General features: G+C 45.9%; 1 protein-coding gene across 2 annotated transcripts in view; it reads right to left on the reverse strand.

Annotated features, from left to right (window-relative positions):
- Positions 1–20,791, reverse strand: part of GNL3L (G protein nucleolar 3 like) — a 102,018-nt gene that overhangs the window by 19,862 nt on the left and 61,365 nt on the right. Inside the window, exons 13-14 of one of the 2 annotated variants that reach the window (XR_013623044.1) lie at positions 12,303–12,422; positions 11,939–12,054 (exon numbers count right to left, since the gene is read on the reverse strand). Coding sequence is in view for 1 of the 2 variants with exons in the window: in XM_068112183.2 (XP_067968284.2) it covers positions 11,939–12,054 (116 nt within the window). In the remaining variant the exon portion in view is untranslated. The remainder of the gene's footprint in view (positions 1–11,938; positions 12,055–12,302; positions 12,423–20,791) is intronic. The other variant, XM_068112183.2, reaches the window with a different exon arrangement.

Consider the following 20,791-nt stretch of genomic DNA (forward strand, 5'->3'; position numbering starts at 1 on the left):
ATCCGCTTGTAAATATTCCCCTATTTTCTCCAATACTCCCCAACTTTCCCCGATCCCCCATTCCCTAGTCCCATTGCATGTAAATAACAATCAGTAGAGCCGACCTTCCCCTTATTCCCCCATTAAATGTCGTGCCCAGGTCCACCACACCACACGTAGACAACTTTCGGACATCTTCCTAGTTATTCTTATTCTATGTCAGTTAAGGCCTCGTCTCCATTAATTATGACTCTTCGTTGCACCAGAATGTGATTATATGGCATCAGTAGTGAGTTTAGGACCTTTCCCATACCCTCCTCCCATCTTCTTCCCCAAACAACAACAATAACAACAACTACAACAACAATTACAACAACAACAGAGGAGATGGCGGCGGAGCGGGGGGAGGATGCGTCCTCACACCGGCTCGATTAGCTCCAGACCATGCGCTCCACGGGGTTACCCCGAAGGGGCTGGCTGTCAGCTCCTCGTCAGGGGCGGAGCCAGTAACCCCCCCCCCCCGCACGCACCCAATGAGAAGCAACGTGCCGATTCCACGAGGCGGAGCTAACGAGCCGAGGGCGTGTCACTCCCCGCCGGATATACGCAGCCGCTTGCCGGACGTGACGTCAGATTCGCCCCCAGCTGGAGAAAGACGGACCTGCGAGCGCTGAAACAGATGCGCCTGAGTTTGGAGAGGCCTGAGAAAGAACGTCACCTCTGAGCGCTGAGACGAGACCTCCCCGCATCTCTGGACCGAACCGTGTACCCTGCTTTGAGCCAAGAGTGCACCTTGAGCCATCGCTATCTGCCTTTCCTAGCCATCAATCCCCGTGTGAGTCAGTTTTTGTCCTGTTTCTCTGTGGTCTGTCGGGAATAATATAAGGTTGTGTCTAAGTGCCTGTCTTCCTATGATGTACCTCTCGTCCCTGTAATCTGACCTTCCGCACGAATATAACCTCCTCCGGAGGTCTTGAGAACTGAACCCCTGGTGTCGTATTGTGTCATTATAACCCAGCCGGGTGTCTTCTTTTTCTTATTGAGCCAGCATAGCGCGGCTAGTCAACGTTCGGGCACAATCGGGTAACTTGTACGGATACGGCGGCCATCCCGCTCGGCCCACCATACCATCAAAGTCGTATCTGTAACAATTGGTGTCAGGAGTGGGATTCGAGCCCGACCAAATTTTGAAAAAAAAAAAAACGAATAGAGGAAAAAAAAAAAAAATTTGGTCAAAATTTGGAGCGGCCGAAATTTGTTTTGTTTTACGAAACTCGAATTTTGCAAGTCGCGCTATGGCGGATCAAGACGGCTGGGGTCCGGTAAAGGAGAGTGAGGTAGGGTCGATCCAGGACCAAAATGAGGGACAGGAGGAGAGTGAAGCAGCGAGGGTAGCAGACGCACAAAATAGCGTCGTTGTGCCCGACATTGCGGGAGCGCAAAATGGCGCCTCGCTGGTCACCGCGCCCGCGACCGTGGCAGCGCCCCTGGTGGATCCGAACCTTTTTATGTTGCAAATGAGGGCCCTTATGGAACAAATGGGTGAGCAATTGGGAGACCAAATTAGAGGTTTGAAAAGCAGTATGGGACAAATGGGAAACGAAATGGGGGTAATGAGGGACGAAGCGAGGGGTACTGGTGAGAAGGTAGACAAAAATTTTGAGGGGTTAGACAATGGGATAAAAGAGGTGAGAAATGGGTTAAAGGGGGTAGAAAATAGAATGGCTGCCCAGGAGAATCAGATAGAGGGAGTGAAAAATGGGTTAGAGGGGTTAGAAAACAGGATGGAAGGCAAATTGAGGGACATGAGGGACCAAGCGGAAAGGGAAGTTAACCAAATGGGGCAGCAGATAGAGGGGGTCAGAATGGGGGTAGAAACCAAACTGGATGCTCACAGGGAGGAAATGGAGCAGATGAGGGTGGCATCTGGGCAGGAGATGCAAGTGATGGGAGAAGCGATCAGAAGAGGAGTGAGTGAGGAGGTCGGAGGAGTGCGCGAGGAGGTGAGGCACTGTAAGGAGCGCATGGAGAAAGAGGTGAGAAAGGGGACTGTAAAATTGCAAGGTGGTATAGAGGAGTTGACGCTGGGAGTAGAACAACTGACAGTGGGACAAAAGGAGTTGGGGGACCAGGTAAAGAAGAACACAGCGGTAATAGAGGGTTTAAAATCGACACAGAAGGAGATGAAAAAGGACGTAGGGGTAATTAAAAAAGAGTGTCAGACGGTACATGAGGACCTGACGAGGAAAATGGACAAGGTGGTAGAGGTAATGGAGGTTAAAGAGCGGGAGGTGCGGGAGCACATAGAAAAAAATAAAGTGGAGTTAGAGGAAGAACTTAAAGGGGCGCACGAAGAGATGAAGGAGATGAAGCAAAAATTAGAAGAAGTGGAAGAAGGGGTGAGCGAAATTAAAAAGCGACGGAGAGAGGATAAGAAAGAGATAAAAGAGGAGGTAAAAGAATTGGTCCAGAGTCTGTGTTCGGATCGTGATGATGTGCTCATTAACCGGATGAGGGATTCGCAGGTGATGGAGGAAAAGCGAAGAGGAAGAGGACCCGGTGTAAGTGGTGACCAATATGGTCGTGCGTATGATGCGCCAGGGGATTTAAGAAGCTTGGGGGTCGAGATAGACCCGGGTGTTCGTGAGAGGCCGTTGGTGAAGTGTGCGACAGGTCTGGTGTGCGAAAAAGGAGGTGTGCGAGAAAATCCGACTCTGGGGTGTGTGAGGAAAAAGTGCGTGCCAAGGAGTGAGTGTGCTGGCGAGAGTGAGTCGGTCGTAGCGCGTGTGCGAGGGAGCACGTGGAAGCGCGGTGTGGTGAGTGTTACAGAGGGTGTAACGGGAGAGTGTGCGCGAGAAAGGTGTGTGACGGACAGGTGCATGGGGAAAGAGTGTGCTGTCAAGAGTAAGGGTGAGTGCGTGGTTAAGAGTGGAGGTGAGAGTATTGAGAGTGACAAGGAGAGTGAGTTAGTTGTGACAGGTGAGCGAGGATGTACACCTGGGATGGAAGGATGCACACCTGGAATGGTAGAGCGTGAGTGGGAATGCACGCTGGAATTAGTGGTGAGGCACGTGGTTGGGTGTGCGAATGAGAGCACACCTGTGATTGTCACAGAGGAGGTGACCGAGGAGGGGGCGCGAAGAAGTGTGTTGGTGAGGTGTGCGACCAACGAATGTGTGCCAAAGTGTTCGGTGGTCAGGTGTGTGACCAAGGCTGTGAGTGGAATGGGTGTACCGAGGTGTGTAAGGAACGGTACGAGGAGCATGGAAACGGCTGGATGTGTGAGCAAGGAACGGGCTGCGGGGTGTAAGCGTCCAGGTGAAGCATCGACGTTACACGGGTTAGAGGTTAGAGCGACTTTTAGCCGAAGCAGGCCCTCGGTGCGTGCCGGGCCTCGCTTTGAACGGCCGCGTCCAGGCTCCACTAGGCGGAGCTGGCAGCCCGATAGAAAGGGTCGTCATGGCGACCACGTTTTGTTGAGACGTGCCGGCAGGTCGAGATCGGGACATTGGATGGCTCCACGCCGAGGTGATGCATGGGATCTCGGCCCGGGTAAGCCCCCGTCCCTGCACCGAGTGCCGGACGCATCCAGCCGCAGGCACAAAACAACCAGCATCCATTGCTTGGCTTTACGAAGCCGGGCTTTGGACAGGGATTGGCGCACCGAGAGGTATTAGTGAGTAGACTGGGAGATGAGGTTAGTGTTTTGGACCCAAAATTAGAGAAAAACAAAATTTGATGATTGGCAAGGGATTGGCAGTAGTGATTGGCAGATGATGGGCAGTGATTGGCAAATTTTTGATTTGTTGAAATTTGATGTGCAAAATTGGTAGTGAGAGACCCCCGATGTGGTGGGATGGCAAATCCACCATCCCTCACAGGTGTGGGGCAAAGGAGCAATAGCTTATGGGGTGTATGGCAGTGAAAACTAGCCCGGGTGGGTTAGGATATTGTGTGATAGGGATCTAGAAGAGATGACATTAGGTAACGTTAAGTTTAGTTAGTGACTGATACCTGTAGTGGGGACGCAGGTAGATTAGTATGGATGCTAATGACGTGGGAGCGCAATAGTTTAAAGGGACGACTGGGAAGCGCAAGTTTCAGAAGGGAGTAGTTAGCTGAGATGATGCTGTGTGTGTGAGAATTGAACAGGTGTGATTGCACAGGTGTGCAACTGGACAGGTGTGTGGAGCAGTGTATGAGTAGTGAGTGTGTGGATCAGCGCGAATGCGCTTGGGGAGAGAAGGGTGCAGGTGGCACCAGGTGTGAGAGCACAGGTGTGCAGGTACAGGTGTGTGGAGAGAGTTGGAGTAAGTGGTACGGAGTGGTGTGCATGGTGCGAAGGTGTGGATGGGGGAAGAGTGGACCCCTTTCACGAGTACCCGGGGCGGGTAGTGTAAGTGTTAGGTAGAGGGTGCAGGTAAATTGTGGTTGAATATTGGCATTTGTGGTGCGGTTGCAGAATGGTGTTGTGGATGGGTGCATTAGTGTTGTGGAAATGGCTGGGCGTGTAGCCTGTTAGTGTGTGTAGTTGGTTGGGCACTCCACCACTGTGAGGATGTCGGCCAGGTGAGGCCGCAGGTGGGCTCTGGGAGCCGGTAGTTGTGAGTGGGTGCCTGAGGATCCCGGGTGTGGATCGGGCAGCCCAGTGCCAGAGAGGGCACCGAGTGGGGAGAGAGCCAAAGGGCCTTCCCCAGGTAGTTAGGTTAGGGTAAGGAGCAGGTAAGCTCGGAGGCAACTGCAGTGGTGGAGGTGTGCAGGTGGGTAGACCCACTGGGAGAGGTACACGCCACAGCCCAGAAATTGTACGAGGGCACCGGGAGATGAATCGGGGGAGTGAGACCCCAAATTGAAGAGCACCACAGTTTGGCCAATGGGAATTGGTTTTTAGAACCCATAGTGTAAGAGGGCCAATGGTTTGGCCGGAGAAAGACCCCGGGTAGTGTAAAGTTGTTAAAGTCATTTAGGAGATAGTTAGGATTGATGAACCTGTCGCACCATACGCAGCCACTTACCTGTGGTGATGATGATGACTCCACACCTGTGTTTTCTTTGTTTTGTTGCAGGAGATGAATCGCTGTGTGGATTTGTGAGACGCATCACGACGTGGATGAGACATTGGGGTGATTCCATCTCTCCCTCCCTAGGAGGGACTGATGATGAATTGGTGATGGCAAATTTTGATGTGCAGTTGGAGATGGCAAATTTTGATGAGAGTTGAAAATGGCAAATTTGATTGGTTAGGAGGGAGAGAAGACGAATTTGGTTTATGGGAGGAACGGGGAAGACAGTAGGGATGTTTGTCGATTTGTAAAGTAGATGTTTATGGGTAGTGTTGTGTTTTGTGGATACAGTAAGGGGTAAGGGAGGGGCCATGTAGGTTACCTGGTGGGGGGGGGGCGTACGATAGGAACGTACCTGTCTCACCTGGTTCCCATGTGCCCCCAGTGTGCATTACCTTATATTGCGTGCACTTTTGCGCCCTTACCACCTTACTCACTTGTTTCTTCTTTTGTCTCCCACCTCCGAGGATCTGGCTTTGGGGTAGAGAGAGAGGAGAGAGAGGTGCTGGCTACGCAGTTGTGGGCCTGCACTTTCGCTGCTTGCTGCCTGGATCGATACACCATATGGACCGCAATGTTGGTGGCCACCCACAATGGACCGTAGTTCTTTTGCGGCCAAGCACCACCCGTGGATGGACCTATGGGTCAACGTGGCACCTATGCCATACAGGTGAACCACTTTTAGTTGACACCAAGTGCACCACAAGAAGAGCAAGAGACACCTGCAGGGTTAGGGGTTGTCGCATTTATTTTTAATCATTGAACAATGGTGACTGCACCGATTGGTGGTGGGGTGGTGCTGTTGATGCTCGGAAAGGGTGCTCTGCACGTTATTAAAGGCCGTCGGCCACAGAGCACTCGTGGGTTGGTGTATCGATGTTGGCAAGCGCGCTCTCTCTATGCATAACATCTGCATGTGTTCCTCCAAAAACAGGTCCTGGATCGTAGTGTAAATAGCAGCGTAGTCTTGTAAATAATGCTCCCTACCGGCTGTATGTTTAGTTTGAGAATTCTTTCCGGATTCGGTTATCCTGTGGGTGTGTTTCTGTGAGGAGAAGGGTGCAACGTCGCAGGGGGACATATTTACTCATTTGTGAATATCTGTAAAACTGTCGCACTCAGGGTAGAGTTAATAGTAGAGGGAACTACATTGCGTGCCACACTAAAGTAGGTAAAAATTTATCGGGTCGGGACGCCCCGAGGGTAGAGAAGGGTGCAATGTTGCGAATATGGAATTTGGCCTCCATATCCGCTTGTAAATATTCCCCTATTTTCTCCAATACTCCCCAACTTTCCCCGATCCCCCATTCCCTAGTCCCATTGCATGTAAATAACAATCAGTAGAGCCGACCTTCCCCTTATTCCCCCATTAAATGTCGTGCCCAGGTCCACCGCACCACACGTAGACAACTTTCGGACATCTTCCTAGTTATTCTTATTCTATGTCAGTTAAGGCCTCGTCTCCATTAATTATGACTCTTCGTTGCACCAGAATGTGATTATATGGCATCAGTAGTGAGTTTAGGACCTTTCCCATACCTCCTCCCATCTTCTTCCCCAAACAACAACAATAACAACAACTACAACAACAATTACAACAACAACAGAGGAGATGGCGGCGGAGCGGGGGAGGATGCGTCCTCACACCGGCTCGATTAGCTCCAGACCATGCGCTCCACGGGGTTACCCCGAAGGGGCTGGCTGTCAGCTCCTCGTCAGGGGCGGAGCCAGTAACCCCCCCCCGCACGCACCCAATGAGAAGCAACGTGCCGATTCCACGAGGCGGAGCTAACGAGCCGAGGGCGTGTCACTCCCCGCCGGATATACGCAGCCGCTTGCCGGACGTGACGTCAGATTCGCCCCCAGCTGGAGAAAGACGGACCTGCGAGCGCTGAAACAGATGCGCCTGAGTTTGGAGAGGCCTGAGAAAGAACGTCACCTCTGAGCGCTGAGACGAGACCTCCCCGCATCTCTGGACCGAACCGTGTACCCTGCTTTGAGCCAAGAGTGCACCTTGAGCCATCGCTATCTGCCTTTCCTAGCCATCAATCCCCGTGTGAGTCAGTTTTTGTCCTGTTTCTCTGTGGTCTGTCGGGAATAATATAAGGTTGTGTCTAAGTGCCTGTCTTCCTATGATGTACCTCTCGTCCCTGTAATCTGACCTTCCGCACGAATATAACCTCCTCCGGAGGTCTTGAGAACTGAACCCCTGGTGTCGTATTGTGTCATTATAACCCAGCCGGGTGTCTTCTTTTTCTTATTGAGCCAGCATAGCGCGGCTAGTCAACGTTCGGGCACAATCGGGTAACTTGTACGGATACGGCGGCCATCCCGCTCGGCCCACCATACCATCAAAGTCGTATCTGTAACAATATATATATATACATATACATATATATATATATACATATATATATACATATACATATATACATATACATATATATATATACACATATATATACATATACATATACATATATATACACATATATATACATATACATATATATATATATACACATATATATACATATACATACATATACACATACATATATATACATATACATACATATACACATACATATACATATATATACATACATATACATATATATACATACATATACACATATATACATACATATACACATATATACATACATATACACATATACATATATATACATACATATACATACATATACATACATATACATACATATACATACATATACATACATATACATACATATACATACATATACATACATATATATATATATATATATATATATATATATATATATATATATATATATATATATATATACATACAGTGAAACCTTGACTTACGAGTTTAATTCGTTCTGTGACCGAGCTCGTAACTCAATTTGCTCATTTCTCAAATTAAATTTCCCCATTAAAATGAATTGAAATGCTATTAATCCGTTCCAGCCCCCCAAAAACCACACCAATTTTTTTTGAAATATATATATATAAATATCTTGCGCTTTATATTTCACCTGTATGCAGCATACAAGTTGGCAGGATGGCCTGGACTGGAGGTACGCACACTTGACTCTAAACTGTCCAGCCTGGGTTTGAATCCCGACCCAGCTATAACCTGTCATGTCGGTGTTTCACAGGCAGGGTGATTCATCAATGTGTGTACCGCTAAACTGGGCGCCCCGTTTGCGTCCCATTAGTTGTTGGATGTTAAGGATCTCACCGTGTCTTCCACAAAGAGAAGGCGAGCTATCGCCGGCACTCTGAACAAGTTGTGGCCTGGCATGCTCTTCTCCTCTGCCGTTATATACGTCCTCCTCGGCATCTTTTTCCAGAAGAGCCCTGTCTCGTCACAGTTGAAGATTTGCTGGGGGATGTATCCTTCGGCTTCTATCAGTTCGGCAAAAGTTATAATAAAATCTTCAGCTGCCTTCACATCCGAGCTTGATGCCTCACCATGCCTGACGACGGAGTGAATGCCGGTCCTCTTCTTAAAATTACCAAACCATCCCCGACTGGCTTTGAATGACTCTTCCGATGCCTCGTCCGTTGATGTTCCCGCCGTCTGCTGCACCAAATCCCTGTAAATGTCTCGTGCCTTCTCACAGATGATGCTCTCGGTCATGGTATCTCCTGCGAGCTGCTTCTCCGTCAACCACACAAACAACAACTTCTCCATCTCTTCATGGACAGAGGTCCGGAGCTTTGAAATAATCTTAACGCCCTTGGCTGGCGTTATAGCCTTTATCGACTCCTTCTGCTTCAAAATCGTACATATCGTAGAAGTACTACGATCGTACTGCCTCGCCAAGTCGACAACACGCACACCTCGCTCATGTTTTTCGACGATAACGTGTTTTATATCCAAGCTCGCTCGCTCGTAACTCAGATCTCGGCTCGCATCACAAAGCAAAAAATCGACCGAGCGACGGCTCGTATCTCGGAAAACTCGTAAGTTGGTGCACTCGTAAGTCAAGGTTTCACTGTGTGTGTGTGTGTGTGTGTGTGTGTGTGTGTGTGTGTGTGTGTGTGTGTGTGTGTGTGTGTGTGTGTGTGTGTGTGTGTGTGTGTGTGTGTGTGTGTGTGTGTGTATATATATATATATATATATATATATATATATATATATATATATATATATACATACACATAGTGAGCCAGAAATATGGTCATTTTTGAAATTTGTGTGAAGGAAATAAAAAATTGTATTTCAAAATAAATTCATTCATGATATTGAAGTACATAACATGCATTTCTTATATTTTTTATTTTTTACCGAAGTTGTTTTATTTTTTGCAGGCAGAACACTTGAGTGACCATGTGGAACTGGCAACGCGCTTTCGCCAACAAAGCTTTTTACAAGAATAATGATGGTGCAACTGCTGCACAACGTCAATTCAAACTCCATTTCAATGTTCAACGTCATGGAAATGTGCCATCTGTTTGTGCTATCAAGTTATGGGTTCAGAAGTTTGAGAGGACCGGTTCAACTTTAAAAGAGAAACTGCCGGGAGCACCCAAATGAGTAAGAACGGCACAAAACATTGAGTGTGTAAGGGAGTCAGTTTTGAGAAGTCCGCATCGCTCCAACCGAAAGCATGCATCAGCCTTAAGAATTTCTCACATGTCACTTCGCCGCATATTGTATAAGGATTTAAACTTTTATCCCCATAAAATTCAAACTGTCTAGGAATTAAGCCAAGATGATGAGATTGCCCACAATAATTTTTGTGAGGGAGTGGACAGAAATGAAAACCAAAACATTGCTAACAATTTGTTCATGTCTGATGAAGAACATTTTCATCTGTGTGGCTATGTCAACAAGCAAAATACTCGTTTTTGGGCAGCCGAAAACCCAAGAGAAATGCACACGAAACCGTTACACAGTCCCAAAGTCACAGTGTGGTTTGCACTTTCGTCGTTCGGTATCATAGGGCCTTACTTCTTTGAGAACGATAACGGAAATGCCGTCACTGTTACTGCAGTGTGATATACCGATATGGTTTCTAACTTCCTCTGCAGAGAATTAAACAGATTTGCAGAAGTGAGCCCAATGACGTGGTTTCAGAAAGATGGTGCAACTTCCCACACCGCCAGAGTGTCCATGACTACTGTAAGGGTGCTCTTTCCAAAGCATGTCATTTCCAGAAACGGCGATATTCCATTGCCAGCGAGGTAACCCGATTTGACTGCATGTGATTATTTATTGTGGTCATATCTAAAGCACAAAGTGTATGTTAGCCGTCCAGAAACTCATTAACTTAAGGAAAACATCAGACGCAAAATCAATGATATTGACGTGGCCATGTTGCAGAACGTCATGAATAATTGGTGTCCAAGATTGGAGGAATAAAATATATATATATATATATATATATATATTTTTTTTTTTTTTTTTGTCTAAGATTGGCATCCAAGATTGGAGGAATGTGTCAGACTAAATGGTGCACATCTCCTAGATGTTCTTTTCCACAAATAAATGGCATGTTATGTACTTCACTTTCTTGTAAAAATTTGTTTAGAAGTACAACTTTTTATAACCTTTACACGAGTGTTAAAAATTACCATATTTCTGGCTCACCCTGTATATATAATGATGTAATCCATTTCTACTCTTCCTGTAGTTTGTTTGTATGGCCGCTGGAGCACTTCTGTGGGCTTCACTTCCCGAGCCTCATTGGTCCTCCAGATTTATTACAAGACCTCCGTGTGAGGCAGTGCTGAATGAGTGACGTGGTATGGTGAAGTGAACGATGAGGTGTTATGTATGCAGCTCACGTGCGCTACCCCGCACGCACGTTAATAGTGTTTGGGCAAAAAATAATAGAGAGTATGAGTATGTGTGTTCTCATTTAGTCCCGCACTACGGTTAATTAACGATTAATCCCGTTAATTCACGGACAGAAAATAAAAATAAAAGAGAATGTGTGTGTGTGTGTTCAGTCCTATGCTGTACTACGGTACAGTGGTAATTCATGGGAAAAAAATAATAAAAGAGAGTGTGTGTTCGTTCAAACACCTGCGCTCCGCTCCCATGCATTCCTTTACAGTGTTAATTCACGAGCAAAAGAGTGCGTGTTTGCATCGTTGGCTGTTATCTCCATTTGCAGATTTCAGGTGTAATGGAGTCCTCCCAGGCCTCAAAGTATCCGTTCCACTTCAGTAAGGGATCACGGTTCATAGAATGTTGAATATTTGTTGTTGTGTGTGTGTGTGTGTGTGTGTGTGTGTTCAGTCACTTGAGCTACCCCACCCTATGGTTCTCAGTCCACTCTGCTAAACACAACAAAAAATAGATCCTATTCTCCTTCGTAATAACTAGTTAATTGTTCAAAGTACAAAGTGTGTGTGTGTGTGTGTGTGTTTTTTTGTTTTTGTTTGTGTGTGTCCCTCAGTGTTGTGTGGTGTATTCATTCTTATTTTTTACACGAGATAACATTTTTTCACCTTTTTGTGCGATCTGACTTCATTTATGATGTTATTTCATTTAATTAGGAGCTAGAGGCAATGTTGTCTTCTTTATAAAAGTGAATGAGACGTCTGTTTGTTTGTTTGTGACCCTTCCCCTCTGAGCTCCCAAGATTAATTGTGACGAAACTTCACATCTTTTACCAAGATACACCTTACTATGGGTTTTAAACAGTTTTCTCACAATTCATAATGTATAAACACATGAGCCACCACCTGTCACGGGGAAGGGGTGGGAGGAGGCAGGAGAAGGGGTGAGAGGAAGGAGAGGAAGGGGCGGGGTGGCAGAAGGGTGGGGGCGGAGGGGATGGGGTAGGAGGTGGGAAGAGGGAGGAGGGAGGAATCAGGGGTGGGATGAGGGAGGGGAAGAGGTGGGAGGAGCTGGGGACCTTTGCTAGTAACAAAATAAAACTCACCCGCCGCTCATCCTCCATCTCCACCTCTTCCTCTTCCCGATCACCACAGCAGCTCACAGCAAGCGATGTTTCCATGGAAGGAATTTCGGAGCGTTTCACTTGCATAGATGGCAGACCTTGGAAAGGGAGGGCACATTTTATTGTTGAATATAATATGATTTGGATAAACATTTGAAATTTCTGAATTGAAAATTAATTTTGCATCAATCAAGTGCCCCACATCAAATAAGCATTATAAATAAAACGGACTATTATCCGTGTAACGTATACTTTGTAGGTTATCAATGGGTTGGACTGTTTGCTCCCATCTGAGTTTTTGCTTTAAAATGCCATTCCCATAGATTCCTGACGTTACTGCACATACCCCAGGATTCATGCTTCATCATTCTCATCGTGTCAAATCGGTGAATAAGGAAAAAGGTGGTGGATTGTGTTTCCTCGTGAACTATTCATGGTGCACGGACTCCAAGATTATTTCTCATTCCTGCACACCAGAGTTGGAAACTCCAGTCATTCTTTTCCAACCTTTTTACCTTCCACGATAATTTTCTTTCGTCATTGTAACTGCTGTTTATATACCCCCTGAAATCAGTGCTGCATTCGCTATGAAACAGATTTCTGGTATTATTATTCAACACGATAATGCAAATCCAGGGGCAGTATCCATCATTTCCAGGGATTTTAATCAAACCAATTTACGGAAAGGAGTACCAAAATTATATCAGCACGTTACCTGTAAAATGTGAAAGAATGAGCTTTTGGATCATTGCTACATGATGATCAAGTATGCATATGATTCTCTGCAGCGTGCCCCACTTGGTGATTCTATACATCTCGTCCCTGCTTACCGACAACGACTGAAGTACCAGGAGCTGGTGAAATGAATGGTGCCCCAATGAGCCCCAAATGCTATTGAGAGCTTACCAGGCAGCTATGCATGCACGGATTGGAGCGTCCTCACAGAAAGTGCTGCTGACATCATCTTGGACTATATAAATTTTTGCCAGGAAATTCATATCCCAACAAAAACATTGACTATATATTCTAACGAAAAACCTTGGTTCGACAAATCAACTTGAAGCAAACTCCGTGTAAACTGTAAAGGAAGAGGCGTTTAGATCAGGAAGCGATGCGGAGTACAATAAAGCCAAGTACGAGTTACGCAAGGCCATCAGAGACGTCAAGTACCCCTACCAGGAAAAACTAGACGAGAACATGGTGAGTGCAAATGCAAAAGAACTCTGGCAGAGTCTCCACTTGATCACTGGTTACAAGTCAAAATTGAAATCTCCAATTAATGACGACGACACATTGCCCGACAAACTGAATCATTTTTACAGGCGATTTCATCACCTGGAGAGCACAGCGCCACCCACAGATGAAGTGTCTCCTCAAACTTTTGTAATCTCCGAAAATGACACTCGAAGGTCGGGAAAGCAACTGGTCCTGATGGTATCAGCCCCGGCCTGCTGCGGTGTTGTGCTGATGAACTGTCGCCCATTCTAACTTTACCTTTCAACTGGTCACTTCAGCTTTGTAAAATTCCTGGTTTTGAAAAAGGCCTGAATTATCCTTGTGCCAAAGAGTTCCCCAGTGAGTTGCCCAAATGATCATAGGACAATCGCGTACACATCCATCATCAGGAAATCTTTTGAACGTCGTTTTTTTTTTTTTTACTGTACCTGAAATCTGTTCTTCCTGCTTCACTTGACCACTTATATTATCAGTTTGCCTATCACTAATAGTTCAGTTGATGATGCTGTTTCACTCACTCTCCATCACGTGCTAAATCATCTCGATAAACGTATGACTACCTCTGCTGGGTTACTTTTCTTAGATTTTAGTTCTGCTTTTAATACCATTTCACCTCACACATTTCATTTTAAACTCAATGCACTTGTTCTTGATGGTTCGATTTGTAACTGATTTTGCATGGTCTTTGAGACAGACCACAGATGGTCAAAATTGGTTCAAATAATTCTCAAACGATTACCTTCAACCGGAGCCCCTCAGGCCTGCGTTTTATCCCCGATGCTATATTCATTGTTCATTCATTATTGTGTCACATCATCTGATAGCTCATTGGTGGTGGAATTTGCAGATGACACGACCATTGCTGGCCTGATTCTCAACAGTGATGAAAATAATTACCATAATCAAGTCCAAAAACTTGAGGAATGGCGTTCTTTAAACAATCTCAAACAACGTCGTAAAGACAAAGGAAATTATTGTTGACTTTCGAAAGAAGAAAACCCATTCAATCTTTCGTTATTGACGATGCTGAAGTCGAAATTGTCACTTCTTTTAATTTTTTTAGGCATACAGTAAGTCAAACAACAACAAGTGTGATACATCAAATTTACGACCAGTCTATTTACATCATTTCGATTTAACGTCATTAACACATAACTGGACAATAGTCAATTTAAGTCGCGCTAGTCCGTTCAATATTTTGACCGGTTCTCGGTCCGGCTAGACCGGCCAACAATATTCAATAGTCCGGTCAATATTTAACTTCGGTCAATATTTTTTACTCCAGTACTGTGTAGTAGTGGATGTTGAATATATATATATATATATTTAAATACAGTAGCGCAGTGTGTCATTGTAGAAGTGACATCGCCCTCTGGTAGAGAACCGACAACATGGGAAGTGCTCGATGGATGCCGCATCACTTTATCTCCCAGTATCATGTATTTCGCCCTGTGGTGGAGTGTACTTAAGTAAGTGCAATATGTACTTAAGTGAAGGTCAAGTTAAGAAAGGGTGACCAAAATATTTTCCCTGGAAACACATTCCCCCATTATAACCATGGTCGCCGGTGGAGTGGTAAAAGGGAAAGGGAAGGGCAAAAAAATAAAAAAATTAATAAACAATTTTAAAAAACATAACCTTCCCTTTATTGATTCAGGGTGGAAGATTAATATCTGGAGATAAACAGCAAGTTTCAGATTGAAGAAGAAATCGAGGCAGCAAATCGAACGAAAACACACTAGTTACACAATAGATGATGATATTCGTGATCAAAACGGAAGTGCTCTAATCAATGTTGCATGCGAAAAGGTCCCAAAAAGTGATGATGCCCATGAGAGGTAAGATTATTTTAATTAATCACAATAGAGAGAATTATATCAATCATATAAATTTGTGGCAGTGTACTGCAAAGCACTAACACTACACTACGTAACTCAACGGCAGCCGGAGGCTTGTCAGGTTGCGTCATTCGCTGCCAGGATACGTGCGGTGTATTATCCCAGTGAAAATTGACGAAGCACAGGGCCAATTGAAATCGGCAATTCCTTTTCAGGAAATTTTGAGGCCTACCTCCTAAACACTTGCAATGACAAAATTAGTGGCAGTCAAAGGAAATTATGCATTTTAGAAACCTCTTACACGGTCTTAATTCAACAATGTCGTCAAACCTTTTCGGGCGTTTTGTATAACGAGGCACTTTATGCCGTCCCTGCCCCTCCTGACAAAAAGCAGCCACCCCCACTCTCCTTTTGGTACAGCATTACCCTTACGACCCCCATCCCCACTCTGCCCTCTCTGATTATAACACCATGTATATGGGAAAATCGTATCTGAATAACATTGTTTTGTATAACATCACAGTTTTAAGGAACGCATCCATAATGTAAATCGGCAACTTGTTGTACATATTTCCGGTGTTCTTAAGTGGGAGATAAACACCCATCACTGTGTGAATAAGGCTGGGCAACGGTCGTTCTTTCTTAGAAGGTCGAATAGTTTCGCTGTCGGCAGTCCTGTGTTGATCACGTCATATCGGGCAGTTATAGAGAGTGTCCTGACACCGTCTTCCACTGTCTGGTATGGCTGTTCGCCGAACATCCAAGTTCGACACGGGACGACCGATCCCGACTCAATAGGATAGTAAAGACTGCGACCACCACCACAGTCAACGTACCTCTCATTGAATGTACATTTATTTATGTATATGTGTGTGTGTGTATGTATATATATCCCACTCCTGACACCAAATGTTACAGACGCGGTTTTGGATGTTAGTTTACCGAGCGGTTTGGTATGACCGCGTCTGCACAGTTTACCCGATTATACTCGAACGTTGGCCGAGTCGCGCTACGCTAGATCAATGAAGGAAAGGACACAACGGCTGGGTTAGATGACACGACACCAGGGGTACAGTTCTCAAGACCTCCGGAGGAGGTTATAATATGGGATATGCGGAACGTTTAGATTACAAGGACAAGAGGGACAGCATAGGAAGGTGGGCACTTAATCACGGTCTTATAGTAGCCCCGACAGACCACAGATAAACAGGACAAAACTGACTCACACAGGGATTGATGGCAAGGAAGGGCAGGTAGTCGAGGCTCAAGGTGCACCTTGGCTCAGGGGCAGAATCGACCCGGTCCGGTCCAGAGATGCGGGAGGTCTCTCAGCGCTCGGAGGTGGCGACTTCTCTTTCCAAGCTGGGGGCGCATCTCACCTCACTTCCGGTAAGTGGCTGCGTATATCCAGCGGGGAGTGACACGCCCTCGGCTCGTTAGCTCCGCCCCAGATGGAATCGGCCCGCCGCTTCTTATTGGGTGCGGGGGGGTTACTGGGCTCCGCCCTTGACGAGGAGCTGACGGTCAGCCCCTTCGTGGTAACCCCATCGGAGCGCATGGTCAATGGCGGCTAACCAAGCCGGAGTGAGGACGCGCACTCCCCGCGCGCTGTTGTTGTAGTTGTTGTTGTTGTTGTTTCATGAGGAAGATGGGAGGAGGTATGGGGAGGTCCTAAACTTACTACTGGTGCCATACAATCACATTCTGGTGCAACGAAGAGTCAGAATTAATGGAAACGAGTCCTTAACTGACATAGACTAAGAATAACTAGCAAGATGTCCTATAGTTGTCTACGTGAGATGCGGTGAACCTGGGCACGACATTTAATGGGGGAAAAAGGGGAAGGTCGGTTCTACAGAGTGTTGTTTACAGACAATGGGACTAGGGAATGGGGGATTGGGGATAGTTGGGGAGTATTGGGGAAATAGGGGAATATTTACAAGCGGATATGGATGGAGGCCAAATCCCATATCCGCAACAATATATATATATATAGATATATATATATATATATATATATATATATATATATATATATATATATATAGAGAGAGAGAAAGTTTTTGTTTGTTTGTTTGTTTGTTTGTCTGCACGCACTAATCTCCTGAACGGTGAAAGACAGGAGGAAACCTCCAAAACAAAAAATGTCGGGACGGGCCCCGGGGAGGTAAAAGGCTAGGTGGGGAGGACGGTCGAGGCCGCTTCGGCCGGGTTGGGCCCATTTCACAATTAAAAGCTGAGCTGAATGATCGTAGTCAATCTTCTACGGCCACGAGTAAAAGCTGAATTATAGTAGTAAATTCATTCAAAAATAACTTTAAATGTCGGGACGGGCCCCGGGAATAGGCTAGGTGGCGTGGCCGGTCAAGGCCGCTTCAGCCAGGCTGGGCCCGTTTCGCAATTAAAAGCCGAGCTGAATTATAGTAGTCAATCTTCTACGGCCGCGAGTAAAAGCTGAATTATAGTACTAAATTCATTCAAAAAGAACCTGGGCAACGCCGGGTGCTTTTGGCTAGTACATACATACATACATACATACATACATATATATATATACACATATACATATATACATACATACATATATACATACATATATATATATATATATATATATATATATATATATATATATATATATATATATATATATATATATATATATATATATATATATATATATATATATATATATATATACAGGGGGCTGCAAAAGTAGGTATACAGTAAGGATTATACCAGTATTACCAGTATTATAATAGTGGTGCTAGGATTCATTTAATACTAGAATTCATTTAATTCATTAAAATCATTATTACCATTTTTAATATTTTTATTTTCGTAATTTTTTCTATAATACATACATCTATTATTTGCAGGTGAAGTGGAAATTTAACGATGGCTGGTAATTCAACGGACGAGGAGCGCAAATGGATTTTGAAACAGTACTGGAAGACAGAGAATAGTGAACGTGTGCGAGAGCAGTGGCGAGAAACATTTGCATCGCCTCCACCAACGTGGCTCACGATTTACCGGATACGTGACAAATTTGAGAGGACGGGGTCTATCCACAACTCGCCGAACAGTGGTCGACCAGTCACCGTGACAACGCCAGAGAATGCAATGCAAGTCGCCCTGGCATTTACCCAGAGCCCTCAGAAATCGAAAAACAGGGCATCATCTGAATTGGGTATTGAACGCAGATCGTTGGGTCGTTTGATGCACCATGCAGGACTGAAAATGTACGTGCCACGATTGATACATGGTTTATTAGAGGATGACTCGGATCGGCGTTTATAATTTTGTGAAGCCATCCTGAACGAGGAACGAGAGGGTGACAGCATTCTGCGCAAAATCGTGTTTTTTTTTTTTGTTTTTTTTTGTTTGTTTGTTTTTTTTGTATACAAGATCGAGGCTCCTGAAAGAGCGAACATTAATCACACAGAAAGACAAACCGACACATAAAACATATAACATCGGGAGCGGAAGACAAGATGGGGAGAGAGGGGGAAGGACACAAACACAACATTTGAGAGCAGGGACCGAGAGACATGGAGACATCGAGAGATCTGTGAGAGGGAGAGGGCTTTGGGGGAAGGGGGGGATGGGAAGGGGGGGGGGTGGGAGAGGTATAAAACATATGGACACTGCCAGGACTTCCAGGAAAGAAGTTGGAATTTCAAACAAGGTGGATCTGGGGTGAATTAGCGGTGGTAGAACAGATCAAGGTTTTGGATGGGGGAAGATAAGAGATGGTGGTGAACAGCTGTTTTAAAGACCTGGAGGGACGAGTGGGATTGAAGGGAGTGAGGGGGTTTGTTCCAGCGGCGGGAGAAAAGAGGAATGAAAGAGTGAAGGTGAGCAGAGAGCCGAGATTTCGGCAGTTTAACCATCAGAGGGTTGCTGGCAGATCTTGTGCGACCTGTAGGAATATTTGGGGGACAGAGCACAGAGAGCTGGGGGTGCAAGGCCGGAGAGCAGTCGGTAGAAGACAGAAAGACCACCTACCTGCCTGCGGTGAGTGAGTGAAAGGCCCTCAGGGATAGCTTCATCGCGGGAGATTCCAATAATTCTGAAAGCTTTGGTTTCAACAGCGTGAAGACGAGCTAGGTGTGAGGCAGGAGCACCAGCCCAGAGGGGAGAGCAGTACTCCATTGAGCTGCGGATGAAAGCCTTGTATGTGGTGAGGATCTCAGGTGTGCCAAGGAAGGACTTCGCACGACGGAGGATGCCCAGTCGGCGACTGGCTTTGGAGGCCAGCTTGGAAATGTGGTTTTCCCAGGAAAGATAATGGCAGATAGTGAGACCCAAAAGCTTGAGTGACAGAACTTCTTGGAGAGGATTATTCAGAAAGTAGATGGGAGGGTTGTCCAGTCGGTCTTTTCGGAAAGACATCGTAAGAGTGTGAGATTTGTCAGGATTGAAAGACATGTTCCACTTGTTTGCCCAGTCTGTGATTTTGTCCAGGTCTGCAGAGAGTGAGGAGGCTGCAGACTGCCGATCTGAGGGATGAGGAATGGAGCGGCAGAGAGTGGAGTCATCAGCAAAGAGATAGAGGATTTTCAAGAGAGAAAGAGAGATCATTGATGAAGACCAGAAAAAGCACAGGGCCCAGAACACTGCCTTGGGGAACTCCAGCCTGAACAGGAAGAGGAGATGAGAGAAACCCATTCAGGGCCACACGTTGACGACGACTAGAGAGGAAGTCCGCCAGCCATGCGTGGAGATTTCCATGGATACCAAAGGAGGAGAGTTTGGTGAGCAGAGCGGGGTGCCAGACCGTATCGAAGGCACGTGATATGTCAAGGGAGACAGCTCTAATTTCCTGTTTGGCATTGAGGACCTCCATCCATTGTTGAGACAGCAGAAGCAGCATGTTCAGAGTAGAGTGACCAGGTCTGAAACCAAATTGATGATCAGAGATCAAGCCGTTGGAGAAGAGGAAAGATTTCATATCCGAAGCAATGATGGATTCCATGACTTTGCTGATAATTGGGAGAAGGCTGATTGGTCTGTAGTTGCTAGGATCTGTTTGTGCACCTTGTTTGTGCAAAGCGGTGATGTTGGCTGATTTCCAAGCAGATGGCAGTTGACCTTGAGCAAAAGAGAGGGTGAAGAGAACAGAGAGAGGGAGTGAAAGAGCGGAGAACAGGATTTTAGGACCCGTGGGCTGATGCCGTCAGATCCAGTTGCAGAATCAGAGTCGAGGGTTGACAGAAACTTTTCCACCTTGTCAGGAGGAAAGGACACTGAGTCCAGGAGCAGCTGGGTACGACTGGGTATGGTGGGTACAGAGAGGGATGGGTTTGGGACACAAGATTTAGAGGAAAACACAGAGTTGAGGCATTCAGCTTTTTCACGTGCGGAGTCAGCTGTGTAGCCGTTTGAGGTAAGGGAGGGGATGGAGGGGGAACAAACACCAGAAACAGATTTGACCAGATGCCACCAGGATTTGGAAGAGGGAGACAGATAAGAGAGTTCGGTCTTGAGAACGGAGAGATATTGTTTCCTGGCTCGCCTGAGGGTGGACACACACTTGTGTCGGGCTTTGTGAAAGGAAATGAGATTTCCTTCCGTTGGATTTGCTTTCCAGGAGACGATGGCAAGTTGTTTCTGGGCAACAGCCTCACCACAAGATTCCATGTACCATGGACGGGAGGAAGGGTATGACAACTGAAGACGAGATGGGATAAATCTGTGCATGAGAGAGAGCAATTTACTTTGGAAGAATTCCCAGGATGAGTTGATGTCAGAGGTGGTA

The sequence above is a fragment of the Myxine glutinosa genome, chromosome 4 (assembly GCF_964187855.1).
Source record: "Myxine glutinosa chromosome 4, kmMyxGlut1.1, whole genome shotgun sequence".
Lineage (NCBI taxonomy): Eukaryota > Metazoa > Chordata > Myxini > Myxiniformes > Myxinidae > Myxine > Myxine glutinosa.